Source organism: Carassius auratus, unplaced genomic scaffold (genome assembly GCF_003368295.1).
Source record: "Carassius auratus strain Wakin unplaced genomic scaffold, ASM336829v1 scaf_tig00029891, whole genome shotgun sequence".
NCBI lineage: Eukaryota > Metazoa > Chordata > Actinopteri > Cypriniformes > Cyprinidae > Carassius > Carassius auratus.
This window is the reverse complement of record NW_020525808.1, coordinates 104,512-122,597: the sequence shown is the minus strand read 5'-3', so window position 1 is coordinate 122,597 and position 18,086 is coordinate 104,512. Positions and strand designations below refer to the sequence as shown.

General features: G+C 36.4%; 1 protein-coding gene across 3 annotated transcripts in view; it reads right to left on the bottom strand.

Annotated features, from left to right (window-relative positions):
• The window catches only part of LOC113079951 (calcium/calmodulin-dependent 3',5'-cyclic nucleotide phosphodiesterase 1C-like), a 70,014-nt gene that overhangs the window by 33,614 nt on the left and 18,314 nt on the right, over window positions 1-18,086 (bottom strand). Inside the window, exon 1 of one of the 3 annotated variants that reach the window (XM_026252195.1) lies at window positions 3,299-3,701. The exons of the other annotated variants lie outside the window; for them this stretch is intronic. Coding sequence (XP_026107980.1) covers window positions 3,299-3,399 — 101 coding nt within the window. The 5' untranslated portion in view covers window positions 3,400-3,701. Of the gene's footprint in view, window positions 1-3,298; window positions 3,702-18,086 lie in introns of those variants that run through there. 3 annotated transcript variants of the gene reach the window in all.

The window sequence follows — 18,086 nt, the reverse complement described above, 5'->3', positions numbered from 1 at the left end:
AAACACACACACACACACACAGTGTAGTTTCATCCTGTTTCAGATCAAATCTTTATCAGAGGTGTCATGTATTTATTTTAATTGTAGCATAAAGATGAATATTAATAATTATTATTATTATGCATTTTATAAGTTATATTATTTTGTCACAAAATTTTCCAGGTTGTTTTTTATGGCCCTGCAAGTTGCAAAACATTTTTACATCCACTTTGGAAAAATTACCTAAAGTTCTCCACATACAACACATGCAAACTCATGCCCTTTCTAAATAAAATAATTTAAATACAATAACTTAAATAAAATAAAATATAAATTTAGTTAAAAGTTATTTACATATAACACACACAAAAACATGCCCTCTCTGAAAATAAAATAAAATAAAATTCTTATTGTATATCTGATTGATATCTAATCAAAATATTATTTATTTTGTATTTATTTTTATTATTATTTTTTTTTAAAGGCATTAAGTCAACATAAGTCAACTTTTCATACAGGCTGTTTAAAGCCCTGCTTTTTATGGTGTGTAGCTGACAGCTACAGATATATGTCTCTCCATAAGGCACATTAACAACACAAGGACGATGAAGCAATTAGTCAACGCACAGGAAAACTCAGAGTTGCCCAATCATTACTCATTCCTGCCATGAGCCATCATCACTGGTGCCTGAAATTACTCCTTAGAAAAGGAAACTCCTCACTGTCCCCTTTTTCTTTCTAAAGTCCCCAAACACAATTACGAGTGCGGCTTCACCCCACTGAAGTGTTGATTGCGCACAACCTCCCATGCAGAAAAATGTCCACGAATGCGAAGGCTTTCTGTGAGATTAAATGCTGATGCGGTCAGATTTACCCACTGCGGTAACCTTTAGCATCCACATATACAGCTGCTTCAACATGCCCAAACCCAGCAAAACAGCCTGACGTCCTGTGACGGGCAATAATCCAAACCCAGTGAAGGGACTAACACAATTTTGGCAAAAAGAGCCCTTGTTTTTGGCTCTCTCTAAGAGAGAACAACAAAGTTCTTAAAGGAATAGTTCACCCACAAATATTAAGATGTGTAATTACGTTGAACACATCAAATGTGTGAATGTGCATATTCAAACCTCATTTTGTGATGGCAGTGACATCAAAGGCACTGCTTTTATGGTGCTTTTTGGAGCTTGACAGCCACTGATTACCTTCTACTATCTTTATAAAGACACAAACAACTGAGATGTTCTGTCAAATTCTCCATATTCTCCTTTTATACGCCACAGAAGACATTAAACTACATGTATTTTAAAGTGAGTGTATATATCTTTTCATTTTTAGTGAACTATTCTCTGACTAACTATGACTCTGACTTCTGCTGTACATTAAAGTGAAATATGACAATTAACAATAAACATAAGGGAGAGAGACTTAATTTTATTCATAAGAAACTGATTGAAATATATAAGACATGTTAGAATTAAGACAGATTTTCATGACAATTAAGAAATTTAAAATAAACAAATCCTCAATGTGAAAAATATATAATTATATATTTTTTTTATTAATTCATTCATCATTTTTGTAATTATTTATTATATTTTTATAGTATTTGCTCATTCAAATCCATTACCTCTCAAAAAAAAATTATTTTAATTAATTTATTGTTTATGTAAAGAATTTTTTTTCATACTATCCATCATAATAGTAAATAATAAATAATAATATCCACGATAGTAAATAGAATACATAAAAAAATATTTTCACCTTACTAAATTACTGGAGGTAATGCTCAAATTAGGAAATCGAAATACTTAGATAAATTTAAAGTCAACATAAATCCAATTTTACTTCTGTAATATGAGTGTTTAAGTGAAATATGATATTTAACGAAGTAAATAAGATAGGAGGGACTTGATTTTATCCATTGAGAACTGATTGGATTATGAAAAGTCTGAGGGGAGGAGTTGAAAATGAAGGGTTATTGTTGATGTCAACAGAAAAAGAAAGTCATTTCAGAGGTGGAGCAAGTTATTATATTTGGATGAAAGATTATAAAGACAGACAATCTCTTCTTTAGAATAACATGCACCAATGAATAATTTACAATTAGACCAATATAAACAAATATAACTATAAACTAAAGGTCAGTTTACTCTGATGTTAACTCTAACAGACACAAATGTCTACACAAAAGCACTTCAAAAGCAGCATTAACAGAGCAACTTTACTATTCTACTGCCCGAAGAGAGAAAATATGAGAGAAGACAAACAGCCCGCCCCTCATTCATCTCTTTCCTGCTTTCATTCGCTTTTTCTTTCTCCTTCTCTCAATCGTCTTTTCTTCTTTACCCATAGTGAGGAAATTGCATTTCATTCACTGAGTTCTGGAACAATATAGAGACTTTCTCTCCAGCCAGAGAGAAAAACTGATTGACATCGAAGAAATGAGTTTGTCTGCAGATGATGGAGCTGTTTAATATAGATTTGAGAAGCATTTGAAACATATTAATGAAAAGTTGCCAGCTCTCAGCGAAATGACCTCACTGTAGCGTGAATATAATCACTATAAAAACCCTTTCTTTGGATCAATTACTGCAATTTAAAGAAGAATATTTGTGAATAATTGTTTTCGGCAAATATTTTGCATTTGCAATTGCATTCTTAGGTGCATCCATCCAGAACAGTTAAGTCATATTTCACACACACAAAAAAAAAATAGAAAAAAAAAAATAAATATTAGGAAAAGAAAAAACAGAAAAAGAAAACAATATTTAAGTATAAAGACTTTTTGCATTGGGACCATGACAATTCATGATGATTGAGAAAATCCAAAAAGTAATACATTGTAATATTCTTTTCTTATTTTCTTCTTATTTTTTTATTTACTTTTTGGTTATTTCTCTGTTTGTTAATGCAAATCCAGAAGGTATCCATATACTGTAATAATAAAAAATATATAATATATTAATAATATATATAATAATAGATATATAATAATATAACAATATTTAATATGGTATAAAATGAATATCATAAATATATTTTTTTTCCATCATGATATTGTTGTACTGCCTCTAATTTATGTTAATTAAAGAAAAAAAATTATTGCAAGTGACTTTCATTAACGAGAATCAACAACTAAAAGCTTAATCGTCATTAAAAATGGTCCTAAAATAGGCTTTAGGCTTTATTCTGGTTCCATATTTCTTTTAGGGTGAAAAGTGACATTCAGGATGTTTGTCAACCTCTTAAATGGACACACACACACACACAGAGAGAGAGAAAACACAAGAAGACCTGTTGAAAAGCTCATACTCACAGTCCCCGCAGTCGGAGCCAGATTTTCTCGATCTGGTCGGGTTGTAAGTACTTGAGCGAGGTGCTTTCAAACTCCTCGATCTCTCTTGTGGGGGACTCCATGATGCCAAGACGGGAACAAAAACGTAATCCCAGAGACGGAGCAGAGGAGTGACAGATTCCCCTCTTCAGTTGAGCTGCAGTCGGGACGCTTCAGTCGTCATAGCCCTGTTCTCTCCTCCAGTCCCTCGTGCTCCACTCCGGTCTGAGCACAGGAGCGTGTGACAGTACTGCGGTACGATCTCTCTCTCTCTCTCTCGATCAGAAACACAGCGCGGCTCAGATTAAGGCAGACTCCTGATTTCATGAGTGTTGGTGGGAGGGCTTCAGCGTGACTAAATCCTCCATCGGTAATGCTATGATCAATAATGACAAACTGGGTCTCTTCCCATAGGACAAATCACAAATTACATCTCTTTAATATCTCAATGGTTTCTCCTAGACAGCAATGGGATTAAACGGAGGCTTTTGTTTGAGTCCCACAAGAAAAAGAAATAAAATAAAATAAAACCAGTTTTATTATAATTAACTAAAACTAAAACCATAAAAATGCATGTTTGTTATTTGAAATTAAATAAACATTACCTGAAATAAAATATTCATTAAATTAGCTGCCTTTAGTTAAAGATTAAACCGAAGCCATCTGAATTAGGGGCCAAACCTAATCACTTATTAGCTCGCCAACTTTGATGTAGGAGAGAGCTTAAATTCTTTCATTTACATTTCATTAGAAGAAGTTTCTCATTTCTGGAATTATGTTAAAAGTAATATTCCTAATTTTGAATCTTACCAGTCCCCTGAACATCTTTATTTATGCATGACCTCTGACCTCAACATGAAGGGCATCGTTTCTTGAATATTGTTGAATATTTGAATGGCTCTGCTACACAATATTTGAAGATGTCCTGGGAAAAGAATCTAGACATAGATATCTCAGAGGACGCCTGGACCGAGGCTCTCCTAGACATTAGGCTCTTGCTCCATTAGCTCTCATTTTCATTTCATTCAGTACAAAGATGTGAACTAATTACACTATTCTCGCACTAAGTTGCATTCTATCCCTCTGTGTCTCCTTTGTGTAGCAAATGTAAGCCCAATGAAGGTACCTTAGTTCATTTATTCTAGTTTTGCCCTAAAATACAGACATTTTGGTCTTTTACTCTGAGGTACTTAAGACTGATCTTCCCTTCTCTGGTGCCTTACAGTTGTAACCAAGTTCAGAGAGTTCAATATGGTATAACAGTAGACAATTCTGCTGCTGTGGAACAAAAAATGTGCCTATATTTGTAATGTGGCTTACAGAGTTGTGTTATATACGGAAAAGATAAGATACGAATAAGCAGGTAAACCAAAGACATTTGTAAAGATTTGGAAGTCCTTTATTGATTACCTGGCTGTTGATCACTGATTCCTGAAGTTAACTCACGGGGCATAAATGAGGACAAAAGCTTCAGGTACCTTCAGATAAAAGCAAGCAGGGTTCCTCAATGTTTGGCCTGGGCTAATTTCAAATAATGTGGCATGAAAAGTCAAACCAAGCATCAGAAAGCAACATCAGCTTACATTGTGTCTACACACCGTGACTGGACGCAAGCGGCGTGGTGCATCGCAAACAAAATACAATAGAACTTAATAAGTAAGGAAATCTACACTGGATGCAGCACAGCACGACAAATCCCAGACAGAAAACTGCTGACTCCTATTTACGACGTGCTGACACAACGTTCAAATGATTTGCAATGCTTTGTCTCGTCCAGAGTAGATACGATGTGACAGCAAAAACAAGGCAAGTGTGAAGTAAAGAAAAGGGGACACCGAAAATAGATGATTCAGATGTGAACGGACTGTTTTAATGCAAGTTTGCTTTAGCCTGATTTATTTTCAAGATCTGAGGTATTGTTGCTTTCACTATGGCTTTAAAGATCATGCAAAATAATCTACAAACTCACATTAGACACTTTCAACATTGAATAAAGCACATAATCATTACATGAGATGATCACTGTCATATTTTTTATGTTGTTCCTGCTGAGACGTTGCAGGAAATAAAAAACATGGGTAGCACTTTATTTTACAGTCCTGTTCCTCGTGTACATACTATGTACATATTATAGTAATTACAATAACTATGTAATAACTAGGTACTACCCCTGAACCTACCCCTAAACCTAACCCTACTCCATGTAGTTACCTTGTGTTACCAGAACTTTCTTAGATAAATACACTGTAAGTACACTATAAGTACATGTAAGTACACGTAATGTAAAATAAAGTGCAACCAAAACATGTCTAAAATAGAATTCAGTGTCACGTGTCGCAGGTGGTAAAGACAAAAAGTACATGGAAACTTTTTATCGTCACATCTGGTTGGGACACACGGTGTTACAGACTGAACCCCCAACCCCCAAAACATAAGTATAAAAATATGACTGCTGACAAATCTAACAGTTGATAAGGGAAAGTGTAGTGAGGAGATCCAGTCCTGAGATGAGCAGGCAAACACTGAGATCCAGATTTTTTGTTTGTTTATTTGTTTTTAATATTCAGCAAGTTCTTCTCTATCTAAATGCAAAAATGTTCATAATTGTTTGAATAAAACAGACTACTGATGGAAAAAATCTGAAACTGTATCTTGTGACCATCTTTTGATTGTTTTAACAAAAGCAACAATAGCTGTACAACTCACACTATACAAGAAGCTGCAATGGTCAAATACGTTCATTTAGCTTGTTGACTTGAAAATGATTAAAAAATAATAATTAGTAAACAATTAACAACCATGCAAACTTATGTGAAAACATCCCTAGGATATGAAATAATTGCTATGCAATAAAATGTTGTTGTCTTAAGGGACGAGATGAGATGACAAAGGAGGTCATGAGGAAAAGGAGAAATGAAAAGGAGTTTACATTTACATTTACATTTATCATTTAGCAGACGCATTTATCCAAAAGGACTTACAAATGAGAACAATAGAAGCAGTCAGGTCAACAAGAGAACAACAACAGAATACAAGTGCCATGACAAGTCTCAGTTAGTCTAGTATAGAACGCATAGCCAGGTATATATAATTTTTTTTTTTTTTTTTTTTTTTTTATTAAATGAAAAAAGAGACAAGAAAAGGAAAAGTACTGGTGTTAGTAGGTTAGGTGCAGGCGAAAAAGATGAGTTTTTATATGTTTCTTGAAAATGAGTAAAGACTCAGCTGTACGAATTGGGATTGGGAGGTCATTCCACCAGCTGGGCACAGTCCAGGAAAAGGTCCGTGAGAGTGATTTTGAATTTCTTTGGGATGGCACCACAAGGCGTTGTTCACTTGCAGAACGCAAACTTCTTGAGGGCACATAGGATTTAACCAGTGAGTTTAGGTAAGTTGGTGCCGTGCCAGTGGTCATCTTGTAGGCAAGCATCAGTACCTTGAATTTGATGCGAGCAGCTACTGGTAGCCAGTGTAACCTGATGAGGAGAGGAGTAACATGAGCTTTTTTTGGCTCATTGAAGACAACCCTCGCTGCTGCATTCTGGATCATTTGCAGGGGCTTGACAGTACATGCAGGAAGGCCCGCCAAGAGAGCATTACAATAGTCCAGTCTGGAGAGAACAAGAGCTTGGACAAGAAGTTGGGTTGCTTGCTCTGACAGGAAGGGTCTAATCTTCCTAATGTTGTATAAGGCAAACCTGCAGGACCGGGTCGTTGTAGCAATGTGGTCAGTGAAGCTTAATTGATGATCCATCACAACTCCTAGGTTTCTGGCTGTCCTCGAAGGAGTTATGGTTGACGAGCCTAGCTGTATAGAGAAGTTGTGATGAATCAATTGGTTAGCTGGAATCACCAGTAGTTCAGTCTTTGTAAGGTTAAGCTGAAGGTGATGGTCATTCATCCAGCTAGAAATGTCACTCAGACAGGCTGAAATGCGAGCAGCTACCGTCGGGTCATCAGGCTGGAATGAGAAGTAGAGTTGGGTGTCATCAGCATAGCAGTGATAAGAAAAGCCATGCTTCTGAATGACAGATCCTAAAGATGTCATGTAGATGGAGAAGAGAAGTGGTCCAAGTACTGAGCCTTGAGGAACCCCAGTAGCAAGGTGGTGTGACTTTGAAACATCACCCCTCCAAGACACGCTGAAGGATCTGTCAGAGAGGTAGGACTTAACCCACAGGAGAGCAGTTCCAGAGATTCCCATCTTTCTGAGGGTGGACAGGAGAATCTTGTGATTAACAGTGTCAAAAGCAGCAGACAGGTCCAGTAAGATGAGTACCGAGGATTTTGAAGCTGCTCTTGCCAGTCGCAGGGCTTCAGTAACCGAGAGCAGAGCAGTCTCAGTTGAGTGGCCACTTTTGAAGCCAGATTGGTTGCTGTCCAGGAGGTTGTTCTGTCCAAGGAACATAGAAAGCTGGTTGAACACAGCCCGCTCAAGTGTCTTTGCAATGAATGGAAGCAGGGATACCGGTCTGTAGTTTTCAAGAAGCGCTGGATTTAGAGATGGTTTCTTGAGCAGTGGGCTTACCCGAGCCTGCTTGAATGCTAAGGGAAATGTTCCAGATTGAAGAGAAGAGTTGATAATGTGAGTAAGTGAAGGTATGACTGAAGAAGAGATCGCTTGAAGGAGGTGAGTGGGGATAGGATCAAGTGGACAAGTAGTAGGATGATTGGATATGAGAATTTTGGAGACGTCCATCTCTGAGAGTGGGGAGAAGGAGGATAAAGAGTGTGCATCGGTCATTGTGAAGTTTTCCTCAGTCTGCGGTGTGGAGAATTGGTCACTGATGGATCTTGTCTTATTTGTGAAGAAAGCTGCAAAGTCGTCCGCTGTAAGAGTCGATGGAGGAGGTGGAGGCGGCGGATTAAGAAGAGAAGAGAAAGTCTTGAAGAGTGTCCGAGCATCACAGCAGCTGTTAATTTTGTTGTGGTAGTAGGATGTTTTAGCTGTGAAGACATTTGCAGAGAAGGAAGAGAGGAGAGATTGATACACACTGAGGTCCATAGAGTTTTTTGATTTCTGCCATTTCCTTTCTGCAGCCCTGAGTTTAGAGTTAAACGCACAAACTGTGACTAGAGAAATGAAGAGGCCAATCAGTGTGCAGCTGAAGAGCGGAGTGAGATTCTACACCTGTGGATGAATGTCAGATCCATATTAACAATCTGAACGCACTGCTCTGTTCTCTGCTTCCACTTACTAAATCAGCCAGCCATTGCTAACGCTTTCTTTCAGGACTCACAAATGATAAACAGATTTATCTGGAAGATCAGGAGACGTCTTAGAGAACAAACTGTTCATGTTTTCTTCTAGAGTTTCAGAAGAGATCTCAACATCTCAAATTGAGCTCACTGTTCAAAATGTTTGTATTTTTGAAAAGAAATGAATATTTTTAATCAATGATGATGCATTAAATTGATAAAAATGGCAGTAATGAAATGTGTAATGCTATAAAAGATTTGTTTATCTTTGAAAAGTTCAAAAGAACAACATTTAAAGAAATTTTCTGAAGGATCATGTGACACTGAAGACTGGATATAATATATATAGGGTCATTCTGTAATTTAGTATAAATTTTATGTCCAATGATGATAATTTTTGAAACAATTTTGTAAAGAAATATAATTTTATCTATTGAGAGAATACATAATCTCACACATATTTTCTGTGCATCTTTTTCAGTTTGCTTGACATTGTCAGTTACCCTTAAATTGCAGTGTCTGTTTTTTAATTGAATTCAAAATATTGAATAAAAAATGCTGAAGCCAACATTATATATATAATTTTATCTTCAATATAAATGCTTAGTTTAAATGTAATTTTCTTTTATATTTTTCTTATCTCCACACAAACTGTCAACTACTTACAAACAAACAAACAAACATCTCTTTAAAAAAAATAGTTTCCTGTCAGCTATGCTGGGTATTTTTATGGTTTTCATTATTTTAATGAGTTTAATTCAAATAAATATTAACATTTCATGTTAATCTGATCAAGAAGATAACATTTGGTTGGCTACAAGGCCTGCCATTATAATTATGATTCAAAATGTCAAAATTGTCAATTATGTTACCTGCTATGAACATGAAAAATGATAAGAATATACATGGAGTTCATTGCTTCCCAACAGTTTAGCTCGATGTTTATTTCAAAAGCATACAATGCACTGTAAATGCTTTTTATTAGCATTTTCATCTGAATAAAAACACTGATGCCACGCTGTGGTTTGCTTATGTTACCTTACACTGCTCTTGTCGAAAATCAATTGATTAAGTTTCTACCTCCTTTTGTTTCTTGTGCTTTTGTATTTTTCCATCTGCTTCACACAATGGGGCCATTATATAATGGAGTTTCCTGGACCCCCCGAAAATCCAATAAGGCAGAAAGCTGGGCTGACCGGCCTGAGACTGATGCATAGATCTAATTCCTCATGCTGGAAATGTTTTTTCTCCAGGGAGACATTCAGGGACAGCTGTTATTGAAAGCCGAGACACAGCAGATTTCGCTAAACATGCTGGTGTTCATAGGTCAAATTCAGCTAAATCAGCCATGCAATATTGAAGAAGTGTACATTAAATTTAATTGAAATATCCAAGATATAGGCCTAAATCTCAATACCAAAAGTGTATCAGTTTATTAAAAGTAGTCATTGTAAAAATCACCATCCACCACCTTTATATAAAGAACTCTCATCCCTTACTAAAAACAATTATCATTCAAATAGTCTTGTCTGTTTATGATGATGAGGATGATGATGATGACTCTTTCACAGGCCTTTCAATCACCTGATGCAGGAGGCAGGAGATAATGCCAGGCCAAAGTCTCAAAGACACATCAGCAGCGGGCCGCTTTCATCTACAGAGATGCTCTCGCAAGCGCTTCCCTCCATCTACTCTGAGCTCTTCAAAGGTCTTGTTTGAAGGTGCTCTTTCTGCTGGCTGTACTCTACTCTTCTTTTCTTTTAAGTGAGGTTTATATCGAGAGTGTGTCAGGAGACTGTGAGCTTCTAAACGAGATTGACGTCACCTCCTGTGAGCCATCACATCATCACTAAACACATCAAACTTGACCAGCGACATCTCCAAACACTGTCAATCTGACCAGCTTGGCTCATGAATATTAATTAGCTGATGCTCACTCAGTGGTCCTTGCTTAAAGTGTGAAGGTTTGTTCAGACTATTTTCAGTCAGCATTGTTTCGTGGCTGAAAACTTTTATTTTGTCCTTGTGCAGTTGCCGAAATCATTGATTATAAAGATTCATTCCTGGGGTTTGTAATTTTTAGTTTTTGTTTTTTATTAACACTTTTACTCAGTATGAATGAATTAGACTGATTAAAGGTAAATACATTTATAATGCTACAAAAAAATGTTTATTTCATATCAATGCTGTTCTTTTGAACATTTTATTCATCAATTAATACAAAAAAAATTGATTATCTTTCTTAAATATTAAGCAGCACAACTGTTTTCAGCACTGATAATAATCAGAAATGTTTCCTGAGCAGCAAATCGGAAAATATTAGAATGATTTCTGAAGGATCATGTGATACTGAAGATTGGAGGAATGATGCTGAATATTCAGGAATAAATTATGTTTTAAAATATACTAAAACGGAAAACTGTTATTTTCAATTGTAATAATATTTCATGATAATATGACTGTTTTTATTGCATTTTTTTTTTTTTTTATAAATGCAACCTTTGGTGAGCATAAGAGAGTACTTTCAAAAACATTACACAATTTTACCAACCTCAGACTTTTTAATGGGAGTCTAACTATAACATTTTTTAACACGTTATTTATATCCAAGTAATATCTCCCCTGATGAAAGCTGAGCTTACAGACAACAACACAATTTTTTGGCAAATTAACCTCAAATGAGATGAATTTCCAAACATTGTCCCTTTGCCTGACAAAGCTTAAATAAGCATTTATAGTGCTCCTATTTATTTCTGATCTCATTGTTTCTCTATAATATTACATGAGAGGGTGTCAAACACTCCAGTGGGACCCTAATATGCATTAAAAACTATTGCTATAAAATACTGGGCGAAATCCTTTCAATCAATATTTTTCAGTGAATTAAACAATACCGGTAAAATAAATTCTACCATCTTGGATTACTTTCAACAAATGCAGCCTCTTTAAAGGTGCTTGCGCTGCTTACAATTTGGCCAAAATAAGATGGGATGAGATAAAAGACATAATTATACTTTAAGGCAACTACTTAAGCCTTAAAATACACCACAATCAATCAGACATTCATTTTATTGGGTATTATACTACAATTCACTAGGACACTAAAAATGCATTATTTATTGCAGTACCACCAATGCCATCTAGGTTTGCAGCTCTCTATAAGTTTTGGAACAGAAGCTTCCATTTAAATTATACATTTGGACCAGACTGTCAACCCAGATATTAAAAATGAGGGCTGTAACGGTTCGATTCATGGCAGTGTTGTAGTCGAGACCAGCTCATTCGAGTCCGAGTCCAGATCGAGTCCAGAGAGGGTCGAGTCCGAGTCAAGACCGAGTTCAGAAAGGGTCGAGTCCGAGTCAAGACCGAGTCCAGAAAGGGTCGAGTCCGAGTCAAGACCGAGACCAGAGAGATTGGGTCTGAGACAAGACCTAAAGAAATCTTCAAGAGTATGTCAAATGTTTGGTGGAAACAATAAAGGTTAAAAGGGCCACATGTATGTGGTGTAAAGGTAATTTTATTAGTATTATGAAGTGTTACTTGTCAATATTAAGTGCTCATTTTCACATAACATCGTTGTACCACTATACACATCCATATAACCTTTCTAGTACACATAATATTACTGTACGACTCTATATTGTAATTCTACATAACACTTCTAGTACAAGTAACATTACTGTACCACTATACCTGTAAATGTTCAACTGTAACAGCTTTTACATAACTTTTAACCTTGAAGCTTAACTAATGACTGCTAATATCCTTACAATGTCTTGGATTATGTGCACTTTAGATGTTGTGAAGATTGCAGATGGGCATAATTACTTTTCAAAAAAATAAGTGAGGAGACCATCCTGCTACCCAACCAAGCACGATGTGGTCTCATGATCAATCCACCCCGACTAAAAACTCTCTCTATTGGTACAGAGGAAGCGGGGACTGACAAAAGTTACCATTTCATCCCTTTCTGTAACAGCAACGGATAATCTAATGCTAATTTCCCTGGATGGTGCGTTTTAATGCAGGGTAAAATACACACTAGTCGAAGTTTTTTTAGTTATGGAGGCAGGAGGGTAACTTAGGGTGACACACTGGCTGCGTGGCGTCTCTACTGCGTGCCAGAAACGTGGTGGCTGCTTCGCGTTTTCTGTGTCTTTACACACCAGAAGCGTGCCTGCACGCGGCGCTTGGCGCGCTGCTGCGGCTGTAGGTGACATAGAGGGAGGCCGCCAAAAAACCAGGCTCTTTATTTTTTTTATTACAATATCAAATTTATTTTTTTATTTTTTTACACACCTACTGATAAGACACCGTCAACAGTATTGACGGCAAAATAGAGTATGTTTGACAGGTGCAATATTTGAAAATCGATCATTATTAATTTATTTTTAAAATTACATTTATATCTGAATTTATGTCAACCTATAGACTTTCAAATATCAAAATGTCATGAATTAATATGTATTTGTGTACAAAATGACATATAAACATATTTTCCTAGTATATTTTGCCTGGAAACACTTCCAACATGCACGCGTGTCGCGTGAAAAATAGGCGTCGGTTCTATTTCTAGCATGCGCGCGTTTTCCGCGCGGCTCGAGCCGCGCCTGGGACGCGCGTCTCACGCAGGCAGTCTGCAAGATCTAACCTGTTAACAGGGGAGCCGAATTAAAAACAGACACGCCACGCAGCTGAGGCGCTTGCGCCACGCATCCAGTGTGTTGCTGGCCTAACGTCTCACGTCAAAAGAAAATCACCAGTCATTGGATGTGTCAATCATACATCAATTTAAATAAACATTAACATACAGTAATAATCATGAAATATTTGGATTGGGACTCGAGTGGACTCGGGCATAAGTCCGATTCCTAATATGTTCGAGTCCGAGTCAATACCGAGTCAAAATGCACACGAGTCCATGACAAGACCGAGACCATTAAAATACGGTCTCGAGACCGAGTCCAAGACCGAGTCCGAGTCTCGAGTACTCAACACTGATTCATGGATTTAATTTCACGATTTAAAAATGTTAATGAGTAAATCAACTTAATAAGTAACACAAATAAAATAAATATCTTCATATGAACAAAATAAGGCTTTGTCTGTGATCTTTCCATTTAAAATTAGAGGCAACCACTGCATTTTAAAAATTATCCAAACAAAGATGCTGCATGCATGCAACAAAAAGTATAATTTAGAAATTTGAAGCAAAATCAGAATGTTTCTTGAAATCAAAATCAGAATGACTTCAGTTTTGTGAAACTGTACATAAAAATATCTGAATGAAACCAAAACATTAGACGAGCTGAACGAGATGCAGATTCACTCTCTGCCAGCAGGTGGCGCTTTAAGCATTTCCTTGGTTTCCGGTGTAAAAAAAGCAGCGCTGCACTTATGAACTTTAATATGCATTATACAGAGGCAAGTTGAAAACAATACCATCTAAACTTTTCTAAAGACAGCAATCGAAAATAGTCCGGATATAAACACTTATTATGGGTGTACCATAGTGATTCATGACGGCTAAAAACACAGTTTGGAAAATGGATTCATGGTGTACTCGCTTATTATATACATTTTGTAAATTTTGAACACAAAAAAAGTTACTAACCGCAGCTCTGATTGGTTATTTCTTACCGGAAGCTGCGAATTTCTGCAAATGGCAATAGGACCACTGGGAGGAGCCAGAGGAGCTTGTTTTTTTCTTTAAGTTATACCTAAATTTTATTTTGACAGGTTGTCATATAGACAGTTTCTGTCTGTGTATACGATACGAATGAATGACAATAGTTTTATTAAATGAAATGGTGAAATCCTCTCATAGCGTGTTGGCCTGCACATGTGTAGCCTACATCATGTGTCAATATATTGAAGAGCTGAAAACACCACGTGTGCTTCAGTGAGTGTGTGTGTGTGTGTGTGTGTGTAACCCATGTCCCCATTTTTCAAAACGCTTATAAATCATACAGAATGAGTTTTTTTGAGAAAGTAAAAGTTTCCGGTTAGGGTTAGGGTTAGGTGTAGGGTTGGTGTAGGGCCATAGAATATACAGTTTGTACAGTATAAAAACCATTTCACCAATGGGATGAACACACTTTTCACAAAAACAAGTCCTAGTCCATATAGAGATTTGATTAAACATGCAGTCCTACTTTGATTTATTAATTAAAAAATGGCCAAATTCCATGACGTTCTGCTTTACAAAGCAAGTTCCATTTGTGACTGAATTCCGCGATTCAAACCCTGTCGCAAACACAGACGGTGAATTTATGAATGAAAGTGTGAAAGTTCTGATACAAAACGAAGTGGGCAACGTACTATCACGTAGTAGCTACACCAACATTAGTTAGCGAAATAAAGTTCTTCAACCTGATATTTATCATCTCTAATTCAACATTACAACTATGCTAGCACTGTGATTTCATTATAGCTTCATTTCTTGATAGACAGATAATACATTTTTTACCTCTTTCCTCCTGTGTCTCCTTGCAACTCCTGGATCCCTCGCTTCGCACGCACTCAAAGTTTTCCAAACAAATGTAAAATATAGTCTCTTGCTGCTCTGCGTCCTCTCGTGCTGCAGTCGGACATCGGAGATTCGCGCTCGTAAATTTTCAAATAGGCCATAACTTTTAATTCGTTGCTGCAAACTGGGGTGGCAGCTGGGGTGGCAAGGCTTTCTTTTAGGGTGGCATTTGCCATCCCATGCCACCCCGGTAGATCCGCCCCTGCTAATGAGCGACACTAGACAAGTTCTGTTACACTTTGGTCCTCACCAACAACAAATGGTTCTTTAAACAGCTTTAGTTAAACCAAATCTAGCCTACAAAGGTGAAAGTCTCTCAAATGTCACAGGTCAATCCCAGTGGCAGTGTTGACAGAGGAAAGGTCTCACAGTAGGACGTTAGAAGGTCTCTCTCTAATGAATGTGAAAACACTGAAGCAAAAGAGAAAGTACAAACCATTTATCTAATGCATAGTGCACACAAAAATTACAAGAACTTTCTCCAAAAATATATTAAGATTCAGCGAAAACAGAGCATAACATGAAGGTCTGAGATACCAAACGAGTCCCAGATGAGTTTAGGATGAGTCAGAGACCTAAAAAGTCTCATTTAGTTCCAGTCAATGATTTAAATTTGGACATTTTTCCAATAGTTTCCTGCATTTATTTCTTCAGGGAGCTTGCTTGCAGATGAATAGCTGTATTTGGGTTTTGATTTAAGGTGTTTTTCTGTCCTACTGAAGAATGGCACTATTATTCTTATACTCATCTGATCCAGATGCGTTAATGAGAATATAATAGCGCTGCACATCTTTGCTAAGCAATATTAAGAACATGTTGAACAAATTGAGACATGTCGTCTGTGAATGTTACAAATCGCTTGTGTCACAGTAAATGTGTCTGTAAAGGCACGCTGTCAGCAGATCGCCATTAAGAGTGCACTTGCTAATGAGTGCCGTCTGAAGGAGGGATTTTAGCGTACTCCTGCAAGCGGCTATGAAAAAGTCATTCTGAAGTGCTAAAAGATTCAAATTTGATTTGCCCATTTAATGACCAAAATCAAATTAAAAATTTAACAACAGTAGGCCCTGCTGAAAAGATGGACCTCTTCCTGGGGAAAAATGTCATACTCGGTGGTCAGTTTATAAAGTTGGTTTCTCCAACCCAGTAGCTGGATTTTCACTTGCTCCAAATAGCTTACCAGCTCTAACCAGACCGACTGAAAATAAATAAATAAATAAATGACACTAAAAATGGCTAAATAAATAGAAATAAATGGCAATACATGACTGGTAATAAAAAAAAGAATAATATATGGCAACAAATAAATGGCTAAATAAATGTCAATAAATAAATATCTAAATGGATAAATAAATTGGGATAAAAAAAAATTTAATGGCTTAATAAACAGAAATGAATGGAAATAAATGAATGGCAAAAAAATTGTGATATATATAAACGCTAAATGGCTTAATAAATGAATAGATCAATAAATGGTAATAAAAATGTCTAAATAGCTATAATAAATGAAAATTAAAAAAGTCTGAATGGCTAAATAAATGACAATAAATGATTGAAAAGCTTGTTTGTGTGGTGTTGATTGATCAATGACATTTTCACATCTACTGTAGTTGAACTATTATCTCCTGACACACTCACTTTTAAATAGACTAAATTATAATTTGAGAAAAAAATGACTGAAGCTCAATTATTACTTTGAATATTAGAATTCTATCTTTAAGATACTCAATGCAACAATCTCAGAATATCACATACAGTCAGGTTCCCTGATTCGAGACGTCAGTGATCAAAGATAATGGTAAATGATAATGAGGTCTTTCCTCTTGACCTCTTGATGACCTTCGGCATAAAATGGCAAACTTCATCCATCTATGGTTTGCTGAATCGATACACTGGGACAGTAGAGCTGTGATGAAGTGACCAGGTCAGCAGCCCCATCAGACCACCAGCTGTGTATTACTCTTACCTAGTTTCATTCATCAAACAAACTAATTATTATTATCCATCATCATTATTCTCATTATTATTATTGCTATTATTGACAATAGGCTTTACTTTACAATACAGTCTACTGCATGTCAAATGACCGTTCTCTGAACAAATGACTTTTTTCTTATGCCACTGTCAAACAATGGCATCTTATTAGAGTATGACAAAATGCTCTGAACCCAATAAGACCTCATCAGAATGAGGCTAAACTAAATCAATGGGAAAAAAAAACAACAGACTACAAAACTTTGCTTTTCTAAAGTTGAGGAACTCTTGAAACATCTGCAACAGTATTGCTCAACCACAAGTATGAACGTCATGATTAAATACTTCCAAATCAAGCACGTTAAATTGACAGCCCTACTAATTATACAATAAATCACATTTATATCACACCCGGTCTGTTCTTTCAGTGTCTGCTTTTCCAGGGCGTTGTAATATGGACAGGTGTCTGCTAATGAGTCTGAGCAATATTCCTCTTATTAATTAACCCTACGATACCACCCAACATTTCATTCTAACAATGCTGCTATGAGCATGACTGCATTATGACCACAGGCTTAGGAACAAACACGCCATCAATAACAATCATTTTAAGGGTGGCAACTCTGTCACAGCAACAAATACCACTCACTCTATCAAGTAGATAAAACTTTCTCCTCTAATGGTGTGCTACAAACTAAAGTCTTAAAAACGTTCAAGGGTGCAACACCTTCCTCCACTGATTAGTCCAACCTACTGTATTTCAACTAACTCATCTTAAATCCCCAAAATACAGCTTTTTTCTTTGTCTCAGCCGACTCAGACTGCAAGAGTCGATGCGTAAACTCTTTAGTGATCCATCAACTGCAAAAGATTTTCAATGATCTGTCTCTAACTGCTGCAAAAATTAGAAAAAAGTATTTCAAAGTAATTCGACTATAAAACAGTTGAATGCACATTCGATGGACACTGTGTAAACAGACTGAAGTGCTAAGAGTCTGGATCTATCTTCTTCTCTTCCCTTCTGAAGTGCATTTGTGTATCAATGCAAGCACCTTGAGTATTAGTGGC